Source organism: Podarcis cretensis (assembly GCF_951804945.1).
Source record: "Podarcis cretensis genome assembly, chromosome: 9".
Taxonomy (NCBI): domain Eukaryota; kingdom Metazoa; phylum Chordata; class Lepidosauria; order Squamata; family Lacertidae; genus Podarcis; species Podarcis cretensis.
In genome coordinates, this window is record NC_137178.1 from 69,501,079 (window position 1) to 69,517,410 (window position 16,332).

The 16,332-nt window shown below is 41.4% G+C and overlaps 2 protein-coding genes across 7 annotated transcripts in view; both read left to right on the forward strand.

Annotated features, from left to right (window-relative positions):
- The window catches only part of SLIT2 (slit guidance ligand 2), a 233,023-nt gene that overhangs the window by 184,721 nt on the left and 31,970 nt on the right, over positions 1-16,332 (forward strand). For all 6 annotated transcript variants that reach the window (XM_079989604.1, XM_079989605.1, XM_079989606.1 and 3 more), the window contains 7 exons: positions 2,174-2,340; positions 4,626-4,758; positions 8,108-8,176; positions 9,366-9,437; positions 9,622-9,693; positions 12,272-12,343; positions 13,953-14,116. In XM_079989604.1, the coding sequence (XP_079845730.1) occupies positions 2,174-2,340; positions 4,626-4,758; positions 8,108-8,176; positions 9,366-9,437; positions 9,622-9,693; positions 12,272-12,343; positions 13,953-14,116 (749 nt within the window). The remainder of the gene's footprint in view (positions 1-2,173; positions 2,341-4,625; positions 4,759-8,107; positions 8,177-9,365; positions 9,438-9,621; positions 9,694-12,271; positions 12,344-13,952; positions 14,117-16,332) is intronic.
- The window catches only part of PACRGL (parkin coregulated like), a 348,281-nt gene that overhangs the window by 56,899 nt on the left and 275,050 nt on the right, over positions 1-16,332 (forward strand). The window lies entirely within an intron of this gene.

Sequence of the window (16,332 nt, forward strand, 5' to 3'; positions counted from 1 at the left end):
CTAAAATTCAAATAGAGAGTTGTGTGACAAAATGTGAAAATACATTGGTAATCTCTGCTATTTGTTTTTTTTTAATATAATTTTTATTAATTTTCCAACATATTAAAACAAAATAACATACACACATAGACATACAAATCTCTGCTATTTGTTTGGTGGCTCATACTGTTTCTAAATAACCCCATGCATATTGTGTCTGACTCTGGCTTCCTAGCAATGATTTCCCTTGGTTCAGGGTACCAGTGCAGCTGAATCAGCCAGAAGGGTTGTTTAATACAAAATGCAGCTCTCTCTGATAATGAGGGACACTCAGAGGGTGTATTGAGACCCTGAGGCTTTTGTCCAAAGATGTGCAGTTGTTCAGAAAGACCCATAAAACTCCCTTCTTCTCATGCTACCCTGTTTTTTTCCAAAGGGGAGAGCGACAGAGCATGAACAGCTGGGTGGAGGCTCTGAACTGTTCCTGTTATTCGGGTGATCGAAACATTCATAAATGTATTCATTTACTTAGCTCAAATAAACATGTGCAACAGGGCGCAATTCTTTAGATATTAGCCTCAGTAACTTAAGAGGGCCCAGTCAGAAATGGCAAGCATTTCACTCACGTTATTTCTACACATTGCAATCAACTCACAAGTAGGGAAATGTCTCTTTTTCGTGAACCGCTTTGAGTTTTTGTGAACCGCTTTGAGAAATAATGTGGGAAACCCACACACAAAGGAAGTGTTCTTTCTTCCCCCTTATATTGCTATAATAAGCTATTTGATAATTTGTTTTGATTCTGTATCTGGTTACCCCTGAGATAACTTGTGTAATACAGGCAACTACTGATTTGTTGGTGGGGGGTGTTGCATTCCAGTTCATTGCATGTGATAGCAGGGTGTGTATAAGCCCCCCTGTTACCCATCTGCCCCCTTTCTCTGCCACTTCCAGATTTGTGGTGATGTGTGTGCGCATAGTCATGCATGCTTTGAACACACGCAAAATGGTTACTACCTGTATAAAGGAGTTTGGTTAAAGCTGAGCACCTGATACACACGCACAGCTCTGAGGAGTAATATTTGCCATAGAACAACACAGAGCTGTTGCCATTTTACTGACCATATTCCTGTGTTTCAACTGTAGCTAGGCATGGAGGAAATTGGCAGGTAATCTAGAGAGAGAAAATAGCAGAAAATGTGTCCTCTGTAAGGGTGCTATTAAAGGTTCAAAAGGAGCTCTACTGTTAATCAAAAAGTTGGGAATTGTAGCAAGCAATCATAGATCAGTCATTGTATGCATGTTTACTCAGAAGTATGTTCCATTGTATTCAATGGAGCTTATACCTAGGCAGCTGTGCAAAGAATTGCAGGCTAAATGAGATACATTTGAAACAATCCCCCCGTGAGTCAACTGTACGTAAAAGGAAATATGAATATTCAGTGAAAGGAAATATGAATATTGGAGCGGGGAGTAAGGCATGTGGTGTGTCTAACAATTGGGTTTTATGTGGTAGGAATTTCTGAGGGAAGAACGTAATTACCGGCATACTTAATCCTCTGCCCTCTCACAATGTGACAAGTTACACCTAATGACTAATTCGTGCATATTAAAGATGGCGTATTTATAAATAATGAAATTGTCAATAGGCCTTTGTTGAAATGTGGAGGTGCCAAAAGCACTGAGACTTGTGGAACTAAATCCATTTTTATAACTGACATGTAATCAACTTAGCTGTCAGTTTATATGGAAAACCTATTCTCTGGAGCAAATAAAAGATGGAAATCTTGAAGAGGCAAATTAATGAAAGAGCTGTTGTCAGGTTAAAGCTAATAATATAAAGTAATCAGCCTACATTTTGACATTAAATTACTGTATTATTGTGTGTAGATAGCTTGACAGCAAGTCAGATTTGTGATACATCTTATTTAGAAATCATTTTAAGGTATCGGGATTACTCAGCTCAGGCTCTGAAATTGCTATCCTGATATTTGGTGGGGGCAAGAGGGTGTTTTTTTGTGGGTGGAATTTCGTCTGCATCGCTATCGCATAAAATGCAAAGGGTGGATGGAGTGAAAAGAGCTAGTAAAACGAATCCTACTTTTTTTGCAGTGCGAACAGGGGGTTTTAATTTTTGTGTGCGCGTTTTCATCGCTTGAAACTGAGCCCTGTGTTGTTCACATGTGTTTATCAGAAACCTCTTAGCCAACCCTTTCAACTGCAACTGTCACTTAGCATGGCTGGGAGAATGGCTGCGGAAAAAACGCATTGTGACGGGCAACCCCCGCTGCCAGAAACCCTACTTCCTGAAAGAAATTCCTATACAGGATGTTGCCATTCAGGACTTCACTTGTGACGACGGTAAGAAACAGAGCTGTCATGCTGTATGTCTCCTGTGGCAGATTCATCATTGTAATTATTATTATTATTATTATTATTATTATTATTATTATTATTATTTATACCCCGCCCTCACCAGCCAAGGCCGGGCTCAGGGCGGCTAACAAGCAATAATAAAAACAAGTTGAATGAATACAACTTAAAAACAAGATTAAAATACAACAATTAAAATTGTAGTATGAAAAATAGGAGTGGAGGATAAATAAATCCAGTTCCATTCAAATTTAAAGCCGAATCTATCAAATAAGCACCTTTAAAAACAACATGCAGATGGAAACAAACCCATTATTCAAAATTCAAACTTATCCGAATTTTGCGATGCAGTTCTTTAACCAAGAAAAAAAAAGGAATGCATTAGGGGGACGTGTGCGTAAAAATTAATATTCAGAATTCAAAAAAAAATGCATTATATAAGGGGAATTGTCTGCAAAAAATGTGTACATTAGTCAAAACTACGTATAAAAATGTGTTTATTTGAAGCTGGCACTAAAATGTTGAATTTTTATGACTTTTTAAAAAAAAGAATCACGAATTGTTGCAAAATGCAGAGAGATGAATTTAAAACTGGAAAAATGAGAAACCGAGGGAACTGAAATTGACAGATCCTTCTATCCCTAACACAGAAGGTTGTGTGGGAAAATCTAGCAATAGGATTGCCCCTGGAACTGGAGCAGCACTGGCATGGATTCCTTCTGAATAATAATAATAATAATAATAATAATAATAATAATAATAATAATAATAAAAACTCAGTATTATGTGTGGGCTTGTTCAGACATTATTTTCTCCCTAGGATTGTTCCTTAAGTGAGATAGATGGTGGCCTCATGCCTGCCTGTTCTCACTCATCACAAGGAAAATGTCTAAACTGGGAATTTTGTGGTGTCTTCACTGAGCCTCTCAAGAGAATTTACTCCATCAAGAGCTGGAGAAGATTCGTGCATGCCCAAGATCTGCTTCCAGTCTCTAAATAAGCCAGTTTTGTGACTTCCACCTGAATATCTTTGTTGCTCTGCATATATGTCAAAATAGCTTCTAAGCTGTTTACAACTATAGAATCAATACACAGTAACAATTCCATTCCCATTCCCATACTGCATGTTATCAAGAGCAGTTTGTGACCTGACACTGTTCAAAGTGAGGGAAATGTCAAGGAATCCACTAGGCTTGTGGAAGTCTAAGCAGCTACAGTGGTACCTCGGGCTACATACGCTTCAGGTTACATACACTTCAGGTTACAGACTCCGCTAACCCAGAAACAGTACCTCTGGTTAAGAACTTTGCTTCAGGATGAGAACAGAAATCGTGCTCCGGCAGCGCGGCGGCAGCAGCAGGAGGCCCCATTAGCTAAAGTGGTGCTTCAGGTTAAGAACAGTTTCAGGTTAAGAACGGACCTCCGGAACGAATTAAGTACTTAACCCGAGGTACCACTGTATTTGGATCCTGCTTGTGGTCAGTTAAGCCTGTGCCATTCAAGTTGAGACATCTCATAGAATGGTAGAGTTGGAAGGGACAAAGAGGATCATCTGGTCCGACCCCCTGCAATGCAGAAATATTTTGCCCAACATGGGACTCGGACTCTGAGATTAAGAGCCCATTGCACAACCAACTGAGCTATTTCTTCAGTAGCTATGGCACCAAGTGCCTTTTCCCTAAAAATGCAGGTACCCATATAAAGGTAAAGGTAAAGGGACCCCTGACCATTAGGTCCAGTCACAAATGACTCTGGGGTTGCGGCGCTCATCTCGCTCTATAGGCCGAGGGAGCCGGCGTTTTTCCACAGACAGCTTCCGAGTCACGTGGCAATCATGAGTAAGCCACTTCTGGCGAACCAGAGCAGCACACGGAAACGCCGTTTACCTTCCAACCAGAGTGGTACCTATTTATCTACTTGGACTTGGACTTGCTTTCGAACTGCTAGGTTGGCAGGAGCAGGGACCAAACAAACAACAGGATCTCACCCCGTCGCGGGGATTCGAACCACCCACCTTCTGATAGGCAAGCCCTAGGCTCAGTGGTTTAGACCACAGTGCCACCCGCATCCCGTCAGGCACCCATGTAGTGGAAGTTAAAATACATCATGTCCCCGGTGATTGAAGATAATATTATATTTTCTGTATACAGAGCTACCTGAAAGCAGAAACTTCCTATATATCTAGAACAGATTAAAATGATTGTGCTGCTGCCATGCTTAGGTCCTGTTAGCTGAGCATGGCTTATCTTTATATGTTTCTCTTTATGAACTAGGAAATGACGACAACAGCTGCTCTCCACTCTCCCGCTGCCCCGCAGAATGTACTTGCCTAGATACTGTGGTTCGTTGTAGCAACAAAGGTCTAAAGACTTTGCCAAAAGGCATCCCCAAAGATGTAACTGAACTGTAAGTAGTACAAAAATTAAAATTAAAATTAAATGTCAGCAACAATGTTTCTTTCAAGAGTGATGGGGATGCTTTTGGCAGGTAACTTAACATTATCAGACTGCCCATTGGTCAAGACCGTAGTCTGCCTTTGCAAAATATTTTTCACAGGACCTCAGGTATGGTATTTCAATGCTTTGCCTTTTCAACGCTCATTTCAGAAGCTATCCAAACATTGGAAATCTATTTCTCCTGGAGTTATTTTCTGGATACTGATTGGAACCAATAATGGTAAAAACTCGATCTACTAACTTTTTAAACCTTTTTTTGAGAATAACTCTGTGTTTCCATGCACACCAACAAAATCTGCTGTTCTTGTGGATTACCTTTATTGTGCCTTCAGATTTTTCTCAACTGTAAAATGTATCCTTTTGTATTACAGTGTTATAACATCAATCGTTTAAAAATAGTATATTTGTGGGGCACTACAGTGCTTTGTATCACTTACAAAAGCAAAAGTTGGAGGTCCATCTGAACTGGAAAGAGGTGCTCAGCGTCTTCAGAACAGGGTTATATTCCTCTGAAGGTTCAGGCTGGTGGTCTCTGAGAGCTCTTCATGGTCTTGTCTTCAGATGCTCATGTTGTCTTTGTAACATGGAGCGAGTTTTATCACATGAGATTCACTTATCGGCTACTGCCCCTCTTTAATGGAAATGGTCTGGCCAGAGTTCCCATTCCTGCATTCTGCTTTCCCACTTCTTCTAGATGTGATTATTACTCAAGGAAGAGTTCCAAATTCTTTGTAAGCTGCTTTGGGAGCCTTGCTGGCTGAAGAGTAGAGTGTTTAACTTTAAAAAGTAAAATAGGTAATGAATGCTCTGGTTATCTCCAGCTTGGACTACTGCAATGCACTCTACATGAGGCTACCTTTGAAGGTGACTCGGAAACTACAACTCATCCAGAATGCGGCAGCTAGACTGGTGACTGGGGGTGGCCGCTGAGACTGCATAACACCTGTCTTGAAAAGACCTACATTGGTTCCCAGTACATTTCTGAGCACAATTCGAAGTGTTGGTGCTGACCTTTAAAGTCCAAAATGGCCTCAGCCCAGTACACTTGAAGGAGCGTCTCCATCCCCATTGTTCAGCCCAGACACTGAGGTCCGGCTCTGAGGGCTTCTAGCAGTTCCCTCACCGCGAGAAATGAAGAGTGCCTTCTTGGTTGTGGCACCCACTCAGTGGAATGCCCTCTCATCAGATGTGAAGGAAATAAAATCTGACTTTTAAAAGACATCTGAAGGCAGCCCTCTTTAGGGAAGTTTTTAATGGCTGATTTTTTAATGTATTTTAAATATGTTGTTGGGAGCCGCCCAGAGTGGCTGGGGAAACCCAGCCAGATGGGCAGGGTATAAATAAAATAATAATAATAATAATAATAATAATAATAATAATAATAATAATAATAATAATAAATAAATAAATAAATAAATCACATGACTGAAGGGTTTGATGAACAAATTCTCTCAAGATCCCTTCGTGCACCTTGAAGTTTTGACCTCCACTGAAAGACTGCTTGTGTGCTTAGTTTATCTGGCCCAGTACATGATAGGACATATTCTGTTACCTTGGACAGTTCTGAGCATTCTCAGAACTGTGATCGTGGGTGCTTCAGAAGATTCTGATAAGACCCATACCCAGCCTCCAAAAAACATCTGTCGTTTTACAGAGAGGATGGAGGTTTGCACGACTAACACTGCTGTGAGAGGAACCTAGGCATGCCTGGAGAATTTCAAAAAGCAGATGAACCAAAGGTCTATATGGTCTTCAGCCAAATTCCTACTGTCAATCACGTTTGGCATAACCTCTAGCAAAGCTCTGCTGGATTCCATGGGTTCACATAGCCCAAGTATGGGGATGTTTATTCCCGCTGAAGGAATGGGTTTCTGTGCAGTCAGTTTAAAACTGACTCAACCCCCCCCCCTTTTCTTGTTTCTCCAAGAGAGCACTCTAAAATGCATAAAACTTGAGCTGTTGAGCAAATGCATAACAAGAACACAGCCACATAAACAAGGCTCTCTCCTTTATCAGTCTGTGACGATAAGGATGGCCTTGTCCACTCTAAAGCGGAACAGGGATGACACTCTAGGTCTTATCTTACCACAACCCTGACGCACAGACCTAAGTCTGGGAACAAAGCCAGAGTGTGTTCTCGGAGATGATGACCTCTTCCTCCAAGATAAGAATAGGAAGAGGAAGATCTTTTATGGTCAGAAGTACAGGAAGGAATACCCTTTTATGGTTAAGAATACCAGAGCAAGAACATATGTGATGTCAACTTGCATACAAAGGCTGACGTGGTTGAATTCCTGGGGAAGGTGGGAGAGGGTGCCTGGAGGATATATATACTGCATGAAACTTCTCATTTCTTTGGATTTGCTGTGGACTCACCACGCAAGTGACTTCTGCTATCCGGAGAGCAGAATGAACTCTTTTTTTGAACCAACCTCGGTGTCATTTGACTTCCTTCCCCCTGTCCCGGAGCAACGCAGACCCAATCGGTGAACTCCAATAAGGGTACACCCCCATATCTGGACATCAGGACCACTCACAGGTGGCACAGGTGGAACCCATTTTGCCATCATCCCTCTGGCCTGAGGTCGCACTGTCGCGCACTCAGACTCTGTGCGCTCCAGCCCGGACGCTCCAATGGAACCACGATCTCTTGCATGCAATAGGATCAAAATGTTGTCCAGACAGGCAAGGCCCCTTTTATTAAAAAGGTGGGAGGTGGGAGCTGCAACAATATTTAGAGTTTGCCTGTTACAGAAACAACAACTTGCTCCAGCTCTGTATGGATTCGGCAGTGCTGAATCTCACCTTGCTGGAACCTTGTACCTGCTCTTCCTGGCTTGGATTGGCACTGCCTTGCATCACTTGATTCTGCCTGCCAGGCCGACCCCCCCCCCCAACTTGGATCAGATCCCTCTTTCTCCTGGAATCATTACCTGGAGCAGAACGCTGCCTGAGTGTTACTAGCTACTTTTGATAGCAGTTGTAACACCGCCCTTCATTTTTTACCACACTATTGCTAATCCAAAACTCCACTTTTTACAAAGAAGTACCGATATACAATGAAACAGCCTTTTCTGACAATCCAGATGTGTTTGCGTCAAATAGAAAATATTGGTTCACTGTAGTCAAATTATTTCTGTTAGTGTGCAGGTGTGCATCTGGCTATTAAACTGATGGTTGCTCTCATCTATTCCCCAGTTGTCATATTATTATTTAAAAGGTGCGAGGTATTAGAGTCATGGAATGAACTATTGGTGATTTCAATTAAATAATATTGCGTTCTGTCTTCCCTTTTGTAGCTATTTGGATGGAAACCAGTTTACCCTTGTCCCCAAAGAACTTTCAAACTACAAGCACTTAACTCTTATGTGAGTAATCCTCTCTCTATGCTAATGTTATTTAAAATCTGCTCTTCCATTAAATGAAGTACTTCCAGACCTCTTCGCAATTAAAATTCTATTGCACATTTTAGAAATAGTTTATATTTAGTCCACTAATCACAGCACGATTCATTAGAAAGAATGCAGACTGAATACAGTCGTACCTTGGAAGTCGAATGGAATCTGTTCCAGAGGTCCGTTTGACTTCCAAAACATTCAGAAACCAAAGCACGGCTTCTGAATGGCTGCAGGAAGGCACGGAAGCCCCGTCAGATGTTTGGGTTTGCAAACCAGAACACTCACTTCTGGGTTTGCGGCATTCGGGAGGCAAAACATCCGAATACCAAGGCGTTCGGATACAAGGTATGACATTCCACTCTAAAAAATGCACCATGGAGTATGCTGGATGTAGTTGTTTATTATATGGATAGCACACAGTATTAAAGAGTGTAAAGGCATTACACAAGTATATTTAGTTGCAGAGAGAAATTGGATAAGTTTGCTTGGAACAGAGTTATACAGCAGTAGATGGCATTACATTGAAAGAACAGGAGGAAATAGCGGCAGCTCTTACCATCTTTAGTGGAGCAATTTCTGAGCCACTTGCTGGATTTTTTAGAAGGTAAATTCAGTTTTAAGGGTGACTTCAAAGTTAATCTTCAGGAGAATATCAAACTTTACTAAATTTCAGCATGTATAAATACAATCAAAATGTGTTTGCATTTTTCAAAAGTATGTTTTCTAGTAGCACATTTTTTATGAAACAAAAGTGGTTAATACTTTAAATATAAAGCACACCAGTTAAGAAATGTTGCACCCTTACCTGTTTTGCTCCAAAAGGGTGCGTTTATTATCACTCAGGAAATCACTTGTTCAGATACGCCATGTAGTTCCAAGTTTTATTTCACAAAGGGAAATATTAGCAATACGTTCATATCTGAAGGGTCTAGTTCTGGTTATTATTTGGGTTTCTTCTTTTTGTAATATTGGCATTCTCATTTTGTTGTCTTTAGTCCTACTTGTTAAAATGCTTGCTGGGTTCATACATTGCATGTGGCAGTATAAACTGACATTTTAAATAAGAATTAATAATACTACATTTACTAATAGGATTTGGTGTTTGAACATCTGTGTTATGACTTTAAGAATTTCTGGATTTTTATTGTTATTTTTTTAGAGATTTAAGTAACAACAGAATCAGCACCCTTTCTAACCAGAGCTTCAGCAACATGACTCAGCTGCTTACTTTGTAAGTGTATTTGTGTAGCAAAAAAAGAAATTTTAAGTACAGTATAATCTTTATTAATAAAGCTGATGGTTGATCTGGATTTTGGCTGTGTGTTTATGGTGAAGAAATCAACATGTAAACTGGAGCTTACAGCTCTGCGTTTATAGTATCTAGTTTGAAAATTAATTACTTGGTATACTTTCAGAATTCTGAGCTATAATCGTCTCAGATGTATCCCAGCACGGACGTTTGATGGCTTGAAATCGCTTAGGCTGCTGTAAGTAGTAATGTTCCATTACTCATTTTCTTGTGTGTACCAGCTGGAGGATGAGACCTGAATCAAGCTGTGTGGCTGCTCCTTCCCCATGGCTCTGGTAGTATGAATGGCCAAATATGGCAATAGATATTCCCCTATCAGTGCTATTTAAGCTAGGGGATGTGGTTTGACCCACCACCACTCATGTCCACCAATGATTTCATTATTTCATACATTACCAGAGAAGTGTGGGATTCTGCCATGGGAAACATCACCTAAACTGCTCAGTTGGGTCTTAAAGGTCCAGTCGTGGCCGACTCTGGGGTTGTGGCGCTCCTCTCGCTTTATTGGCTGAGGGAGCTGGCGTACAGCTTCCGGGTCATGTGGCCAGCATGACTAAGCCGCTTCTGGCGAACCAGAGCAGCGCATGGAAACGCCGTTTACCGCCGGAGCGGTACCTATTTATCTACTTGCACTTTGACGTGCTTTCGAACTGCTAGGTTGGCAGGAGCTGGGACCGAGCAGCGGGAGCTCACCCCGTCGCGGGGATTCGAACTGCCAACCTTCTGATTGGCAAGCCCTATGCTCTGTGGTTTAATCCACAGCACCACCTGCGTCCCTCCCAGTTGAGTCTTAGTGGTTTGTAATTAGGATAATTCCCTAAGAAGTCACTTGCCCTGGTACCTTGATGGAATCAACCTAAAGCAACTTTTGATGTAGTAATTAAACTACAGTTATTCCATAAATAAATAATCCGCAGTGCCCCATGTAGACATATTATAAGGCATGAACTCTAGTGCACAGTAAAATAATCATGTGAGGTAGACTGCTAGGATTGTTGGCTCCTAGGTAGACTGCTAGGATTGTTGGACGTGGGTGATGCTGTGGTCTAAACCACTGAGCCTCTCGGGCTTGCCGATCAGGAGGTCTGCGGTTCGAATCCCCGCAAAAGTTCTAAAGCACCCCAAAAAGTGCAAGTAGATAAATAGGTACCACTCTAGCAGGAAGGTAAACAGTGTTTCCGTGCCAGAAGTGGCTTAGTCATGCTGGCCACATGACCCAGAAAAACTGTCTGTGGACAAACGCTGGCTCCCTCAGCCTGAAAGTGAGATGAGCGCCGCAACCCCAGAGTTGTTCACGACTGGACCTAATGGTCAGGGGTATCTTTACCTTTTTTTTAACCTGTACACAGCAATTTTTGCTTTGACATCTCCGGGGCAGCAAGAAGACATGATATGGGAACTATTGCATCCTAATGCCGCAGTGGTCCCTTCTCTCCCCACTCTTGGTTGTAGCAAGCAGGAGAAGAGGATGGATTTCTGTGGCATTAGATTGAGAGGTATGGTCCCCATATCATGTTGTCCTGAACTTGGCTTCATGCAAGTAAGAGTGTAAGCATCCTCTTAAGTTGGAACATTGGTAGAATTTTGACACTATTATGTTATGCAAAGTCGTTGTCCATTATATCTCAGAATAGATATCGCTAAAGGTTAAAAACAACACATATTCAGAGAAGTCAAGCTTCTTCTGTCTGACAGGAGTCTTGTTGCGTCCTGTTGACGAAGCCTAGTTAGGGAAGGAAATACGGCTTCAGTCCCGTACTTCTTGGGACAGCGAGTGGCCATGTTACCCTGCCAGAATACTACCCTTCGTCTTGCTATTGGTGCAAGGGATGGTTGACCTGAGGTGGGACAGAGTTTGAGTGGACCATTACAGATTGCCCCATGCTATATCTAGTAAATTACTCAAAAGAATGAAAAGTTGACATGTATGTGTTTTGAACAAAATTTGTTTTACTGTGATAAATCCCTAACAGTATGTAATTAGGAACATACGTTTTCATGTGTTTGCTGTCGGTTTGACTGGAAAGCTATTGAACATTTTGGAATGATTTGCATGGCCAAATGCATGGCCACCACATCTCCCTTGGCAAAAGGTGTGACATGAAACTACATTGCTAATTTCCCAGTCTCTTCCATTTCCTTTGGGTGCTGCTTGGAGGAGTGAAGAAATACTCAAAGGGGTGATATTGTGTCACACATTTTGCCATACATTATGAGAGATGGGGAATGATGAGGTGCAGGGCTGCTTATTATAGTAGTGATGTGGCAGGTGTAACATGTTCACATCCCTGAGAGTAAGGCTATATTCTGCTCAGATTCCATTTTTTTTATTGATTTATCATATTTTTCTGTGTATAAGACACCCACATGTATAAGACGCACCTTACTTTGGGGACCCCAAATTTAGAAACATCCGTGTATAAGACACCCCCAGATTTTTAACCTTATTTTAAAGTAAAAAAACACGCCCTAGTCTTATACATGGAAAAGTATGGTATTTTCCAAAACATACATGCTGCTTTTCCAGGCAAATCTCATCCAAAGTGGCTTACAAGTGTGTGTGTGTGTGTGAGAGAGAGAGAGAGAGAGAGAGAGAGAACAGCCTTGGTTGACTGTGAATTTTGGGATGGATTTCAAGCTTACAAGGAACTGATACTGATAATATATGCAGATGTCTGGAAATATATTGCATTATGCCATTTATTAAGTTCCTCACCATCTATTTCCAAGCACATAATTTTTTCTCGTTTGCATAGGTCTCTACACGGCAATGATATTTCTGTTGTACCTGAAGGTGCTTTTAATGATCTTTCAGCGTTATCCCATCTGTAAGTATCCTGTCTATAAGTTAATATTTACAGTCATGTGCTGATTGGGCAGTTCACTGTTAGAGTGACTAACAGCCTCATCCTAAACATTTGTATACACTAGTTCAGGGAAGCACAGGCTGTCATGTACCTGGGATATACACAGATAACACTTTTAGCAGTGCACTTATACAGTGGTTGGATGTGCTTATTGTAAGAATGTATTTGCTGGTGTGATTGACTGGAAGGATACATAAGCAATGGAAGATGGGTTGTAGGTAAACATATGTCTACCTTCTGTTCTTTTACCGTTTTAATGAACTTCAATATTCTTGCAGCTATGTATATATAGTCCATAAACAAATATTTATATTAGTTTCCTAGCCAGGGAATTCATATTTTGGGATGCACAAAAAACCATGTAAAAATTGGCAGTGAAATGAATCAGCATCTCAATGTTTCCCCAGCCTGCCACAACAGCTTAGTGAATGTCATGTTGCATGTGTCAGGCCTTGTATATTATGCTTATAAGGGGAAACTATTGCTAAATTCTTGATTGCTTCCTTTGCCTTCTTGCAAAATTATTCACTATTACAGCTTAAAGCCTGCACTGTTGCATGCATTGATCTGGGCCTCTTCTTTCAGTGTTAACAAATTGTTACTGGGCTAAGAGTATAAATGTTTGGGTTGAAAACCTCCCCACTCCCTTGAGTAGGAGTCTTGATTATTTTCTCTCTGTGATGACACTAAGTCACATCCATAATATACATTTAAAGCACCTTTATACCACTTTAACCACCATGCCTTCCCTAAAGAATCCTGGAAACTGTGGTTTGTTAAGGGTGCTGAAAGTTAAAATAAATAAATAAGTGGAAAGCATTTGTTTGCAATACAGAGGAAACTTGCAAACACAAGAGCCCTTAAGCAGCCCCTCTCAGTTGCCGATTATCTCTTGTAGATGCCCACTTCCTTCACGTTAGTATTGTGAGAAAAACTTGGAGCCCCATGTTTGCCTTTTAATGTTTAGTTCCACCTTTTACAGTTAACCCTTTGGTGATGAATTGTTTATAATGGGCTTATAATTTTATAATAGGGATGCGGGTGGTGCTGTGGGTTAAACCACAGAGCCTAGGACTTGCCGATCAGAAGGTCAGTGGTTCGAATCCCCGCAACGGGGTGAGCTCCCGTTGCTCGGTCCCTGCTCCTGCCAACCTAGCAGTTTGAAAGCACGTCAAAGTACAAGTAGATAATCCAGTGGGAAGGTAAACGGCATTTCCGTGCGCTGCTCTGGTTTGCCAGAAGCGGCTTAGTCATGCTGGCCACATGACCCAGAAGCTGTACGCCGGCTCCCTCGGCCAATAAAGCGAGATGAGCGCTGCAACCCCAGAGTCAGCCGTGACTGGACCTAATGGTCAGGGGTCCCTTTACCTTTTTAATTTTATAATACATTTCTTCCCAATGTTTCCCTTCGGCGCCATTATGAAGCTGAAGCTTCATGCTCTCTTTTCTGTAACTTTTTAGTAAGTTGATTCAGCAACATACGGAGTATTTTCCACTACGTTTTCATGATAAGAAAAGCTCTGTGAGAGAGATCATGTGAAATGGTGTTGTTGTTGTTTTGGTTCTACAGTGCAATTGGAGCAAATCCACTTCACTGTGACTGTAATATGCAGTGGCTGTCTGATTGGGTAAAGTCGGAATACAAAGAGCCAGGCATAGCCCGGTGTGCTGGACCTGGGGAAATGGCAGACAAACTACTTCTCACCACTCCATCTAAAAAATTCACCTGCCAAGGTATGTTCCCCCCTCCCCAAAATGCTTATATTTCAGCATCCTAGAATAGAAAAATAATTGCCTTATGTAATATGCTCTCAGTTTCATATAACCATAAGAGAGACATTTCCTGCTCTTATCCAATGTGTTAAAAATACTCCATGTCATGGAACACATTTGAAAAATTATTGCTGTCATTCTCCCTGAATGACTTAGGACCATTTCATGTATAACGGGGATGCAAATCTGGGTTTGCCAATGTGTACACTCAACAAAAAGCTGCAGTCAATCACAGTTATCTGTTGAGTGTACCTGGATTACACATGTAGCTACAAACGTTTGTTTATAGCATTATAGAATACACTAAGAACTTAATGTGTCCAGTAGTACTTTCAAGATGTCTGGAGAGTCACCATTCTGAAGGTTGTCTCAGTTGTATTGGTTTCATTTTTGCTTGTTTGTTTGTTTAAAAACCTTTTAAAGCCAGTGGCTAATAGAATCACTGTCTTTAGGAAAATAAAACTTTTAATCGTCTGATGTAGTGCAACATGTTTCTTGCTATGAGTACAAGTGCTAGAACTCATTGGGGTATGGGGGGAACTATTTCTTCTTTGGGCTTGTGTACAAGCCCAGTACAGTGGTACCTCGGGTTACATACGCTTCAGGTTACAGCCTCCACTAACCCAGAAATACTATCTCGGGTTAAGAACGTTGCTTCAGGATGAGAACAGAAATCGTGCTCCGGTGGCGTGGCGGCAGCAGGAGGCCCCATTAGCTAAAGTGGTGCTTCAGGTTAAGAACGGATCTCTGGGACAAATTAAGTACTTAACCCAAGGTACCACTGTATTAACAATGAGAAAACGTGTGCTCAAAGATAGCAATGTACAGCAATGTAGAATTAAAAATAAAATAACCAATGTAAAGAACATTTGCTAATTCCCTTCTGAATTATGCAGTTCTACTTCATTAGAAAGACTGTTAGCAAAGAGCTTATTTCCGTAGATAATGTCCCCTACAGCATTCGCCCCATTCCCATATACATTATTCCTCTGGGGGTGTTGCATCTAATAGATTTTCCATGTTTTACTTTTGGCATTTCACAATCCACACCCTGCTTCTAGAGATACCAGGGCCTTGTGGTTTTCTGATACCAGGTAAGACTGTAAAGTGCCCTGGATTGAATTTCTGTTTAAGCCAGGACCTTCAGACCTTCCCTACATGTTTCTCAAGCAAACATTTTCCCCAAAGACATGCATGTTGTCCGTTTCTTCCCACTTTGCTTGGATGACATTTGTGAGTGATTCCTTTTTACATGCTATGGGATAATGACATTCTGGCATCCTAAACAACCTTTTGGTATTTTAAATCATGATGCTGATTTATTTATCATAGAATCGTAGAGTTGGAAGGGACCCCCAGGGGTCATCTAGTCCAACCCCTGCACTGCAGGAATCTCAGCTAAAGCATCCATGACAGGGGGCCATTAAACCTCTGCTTAATTTATATGCCGTCCATCTGACTAGGTTGCCCCAACCACTCTGGGCAGCTTCCAACAAATTATAAAACCACAATAAAACATCAAACATTTAAAACTTCCCTATACAGGACTGCATTAAGATGTCTTCTAAAAGTCAGATAGTTGTTTCTTTCCTTGACTTTTTTTTTGGGGGGGGGGGATATTGCAGATATTAATATTGCACAGTTTGAAGTGACTGGAAGCAAAAAGAACTGATTCCTTTTGGAATAAATCATTGTCCAGGTCCATAATAATACTGCTCAAAGTTTTACTGGCCGAACACTTCAAAAACAGAATACAGTGGTGCCTTGCAAGATGAAAAGAATCCGTTCCGCGAGTCTCTTCATCTTGCGGTTTTTTCGTCTTGCGAAGCAAGCCCATTAGCGGCTTAGCGGATTAGCGCTATTAGCGGCTTAGCGGATCAGCTGATAAGCGGCTTAGCGGCTTAGCGGATCAGCTGTTTAGCGGTTTAGCGGATCAGCTGATAAGTGGCTTAGCGGCTTAGAAAAAGGGGGGAGGGGAAAAACCCCGCAGGAACTCGCAAGACATTTTCATCTTGCGAAGCAAGTCCATAGGAAATTCGTTTTGCGAAGCACCTCCAAAACGGAAAACCCTTTCGTCTAGCGGGTTTTCCGTCTTGCGAGGCATTCGTCATGTGGGGCACCACTGTATAAGCATTAAAGATGCAATCAAAATATCCATATGATGTATTGTGCTGTCC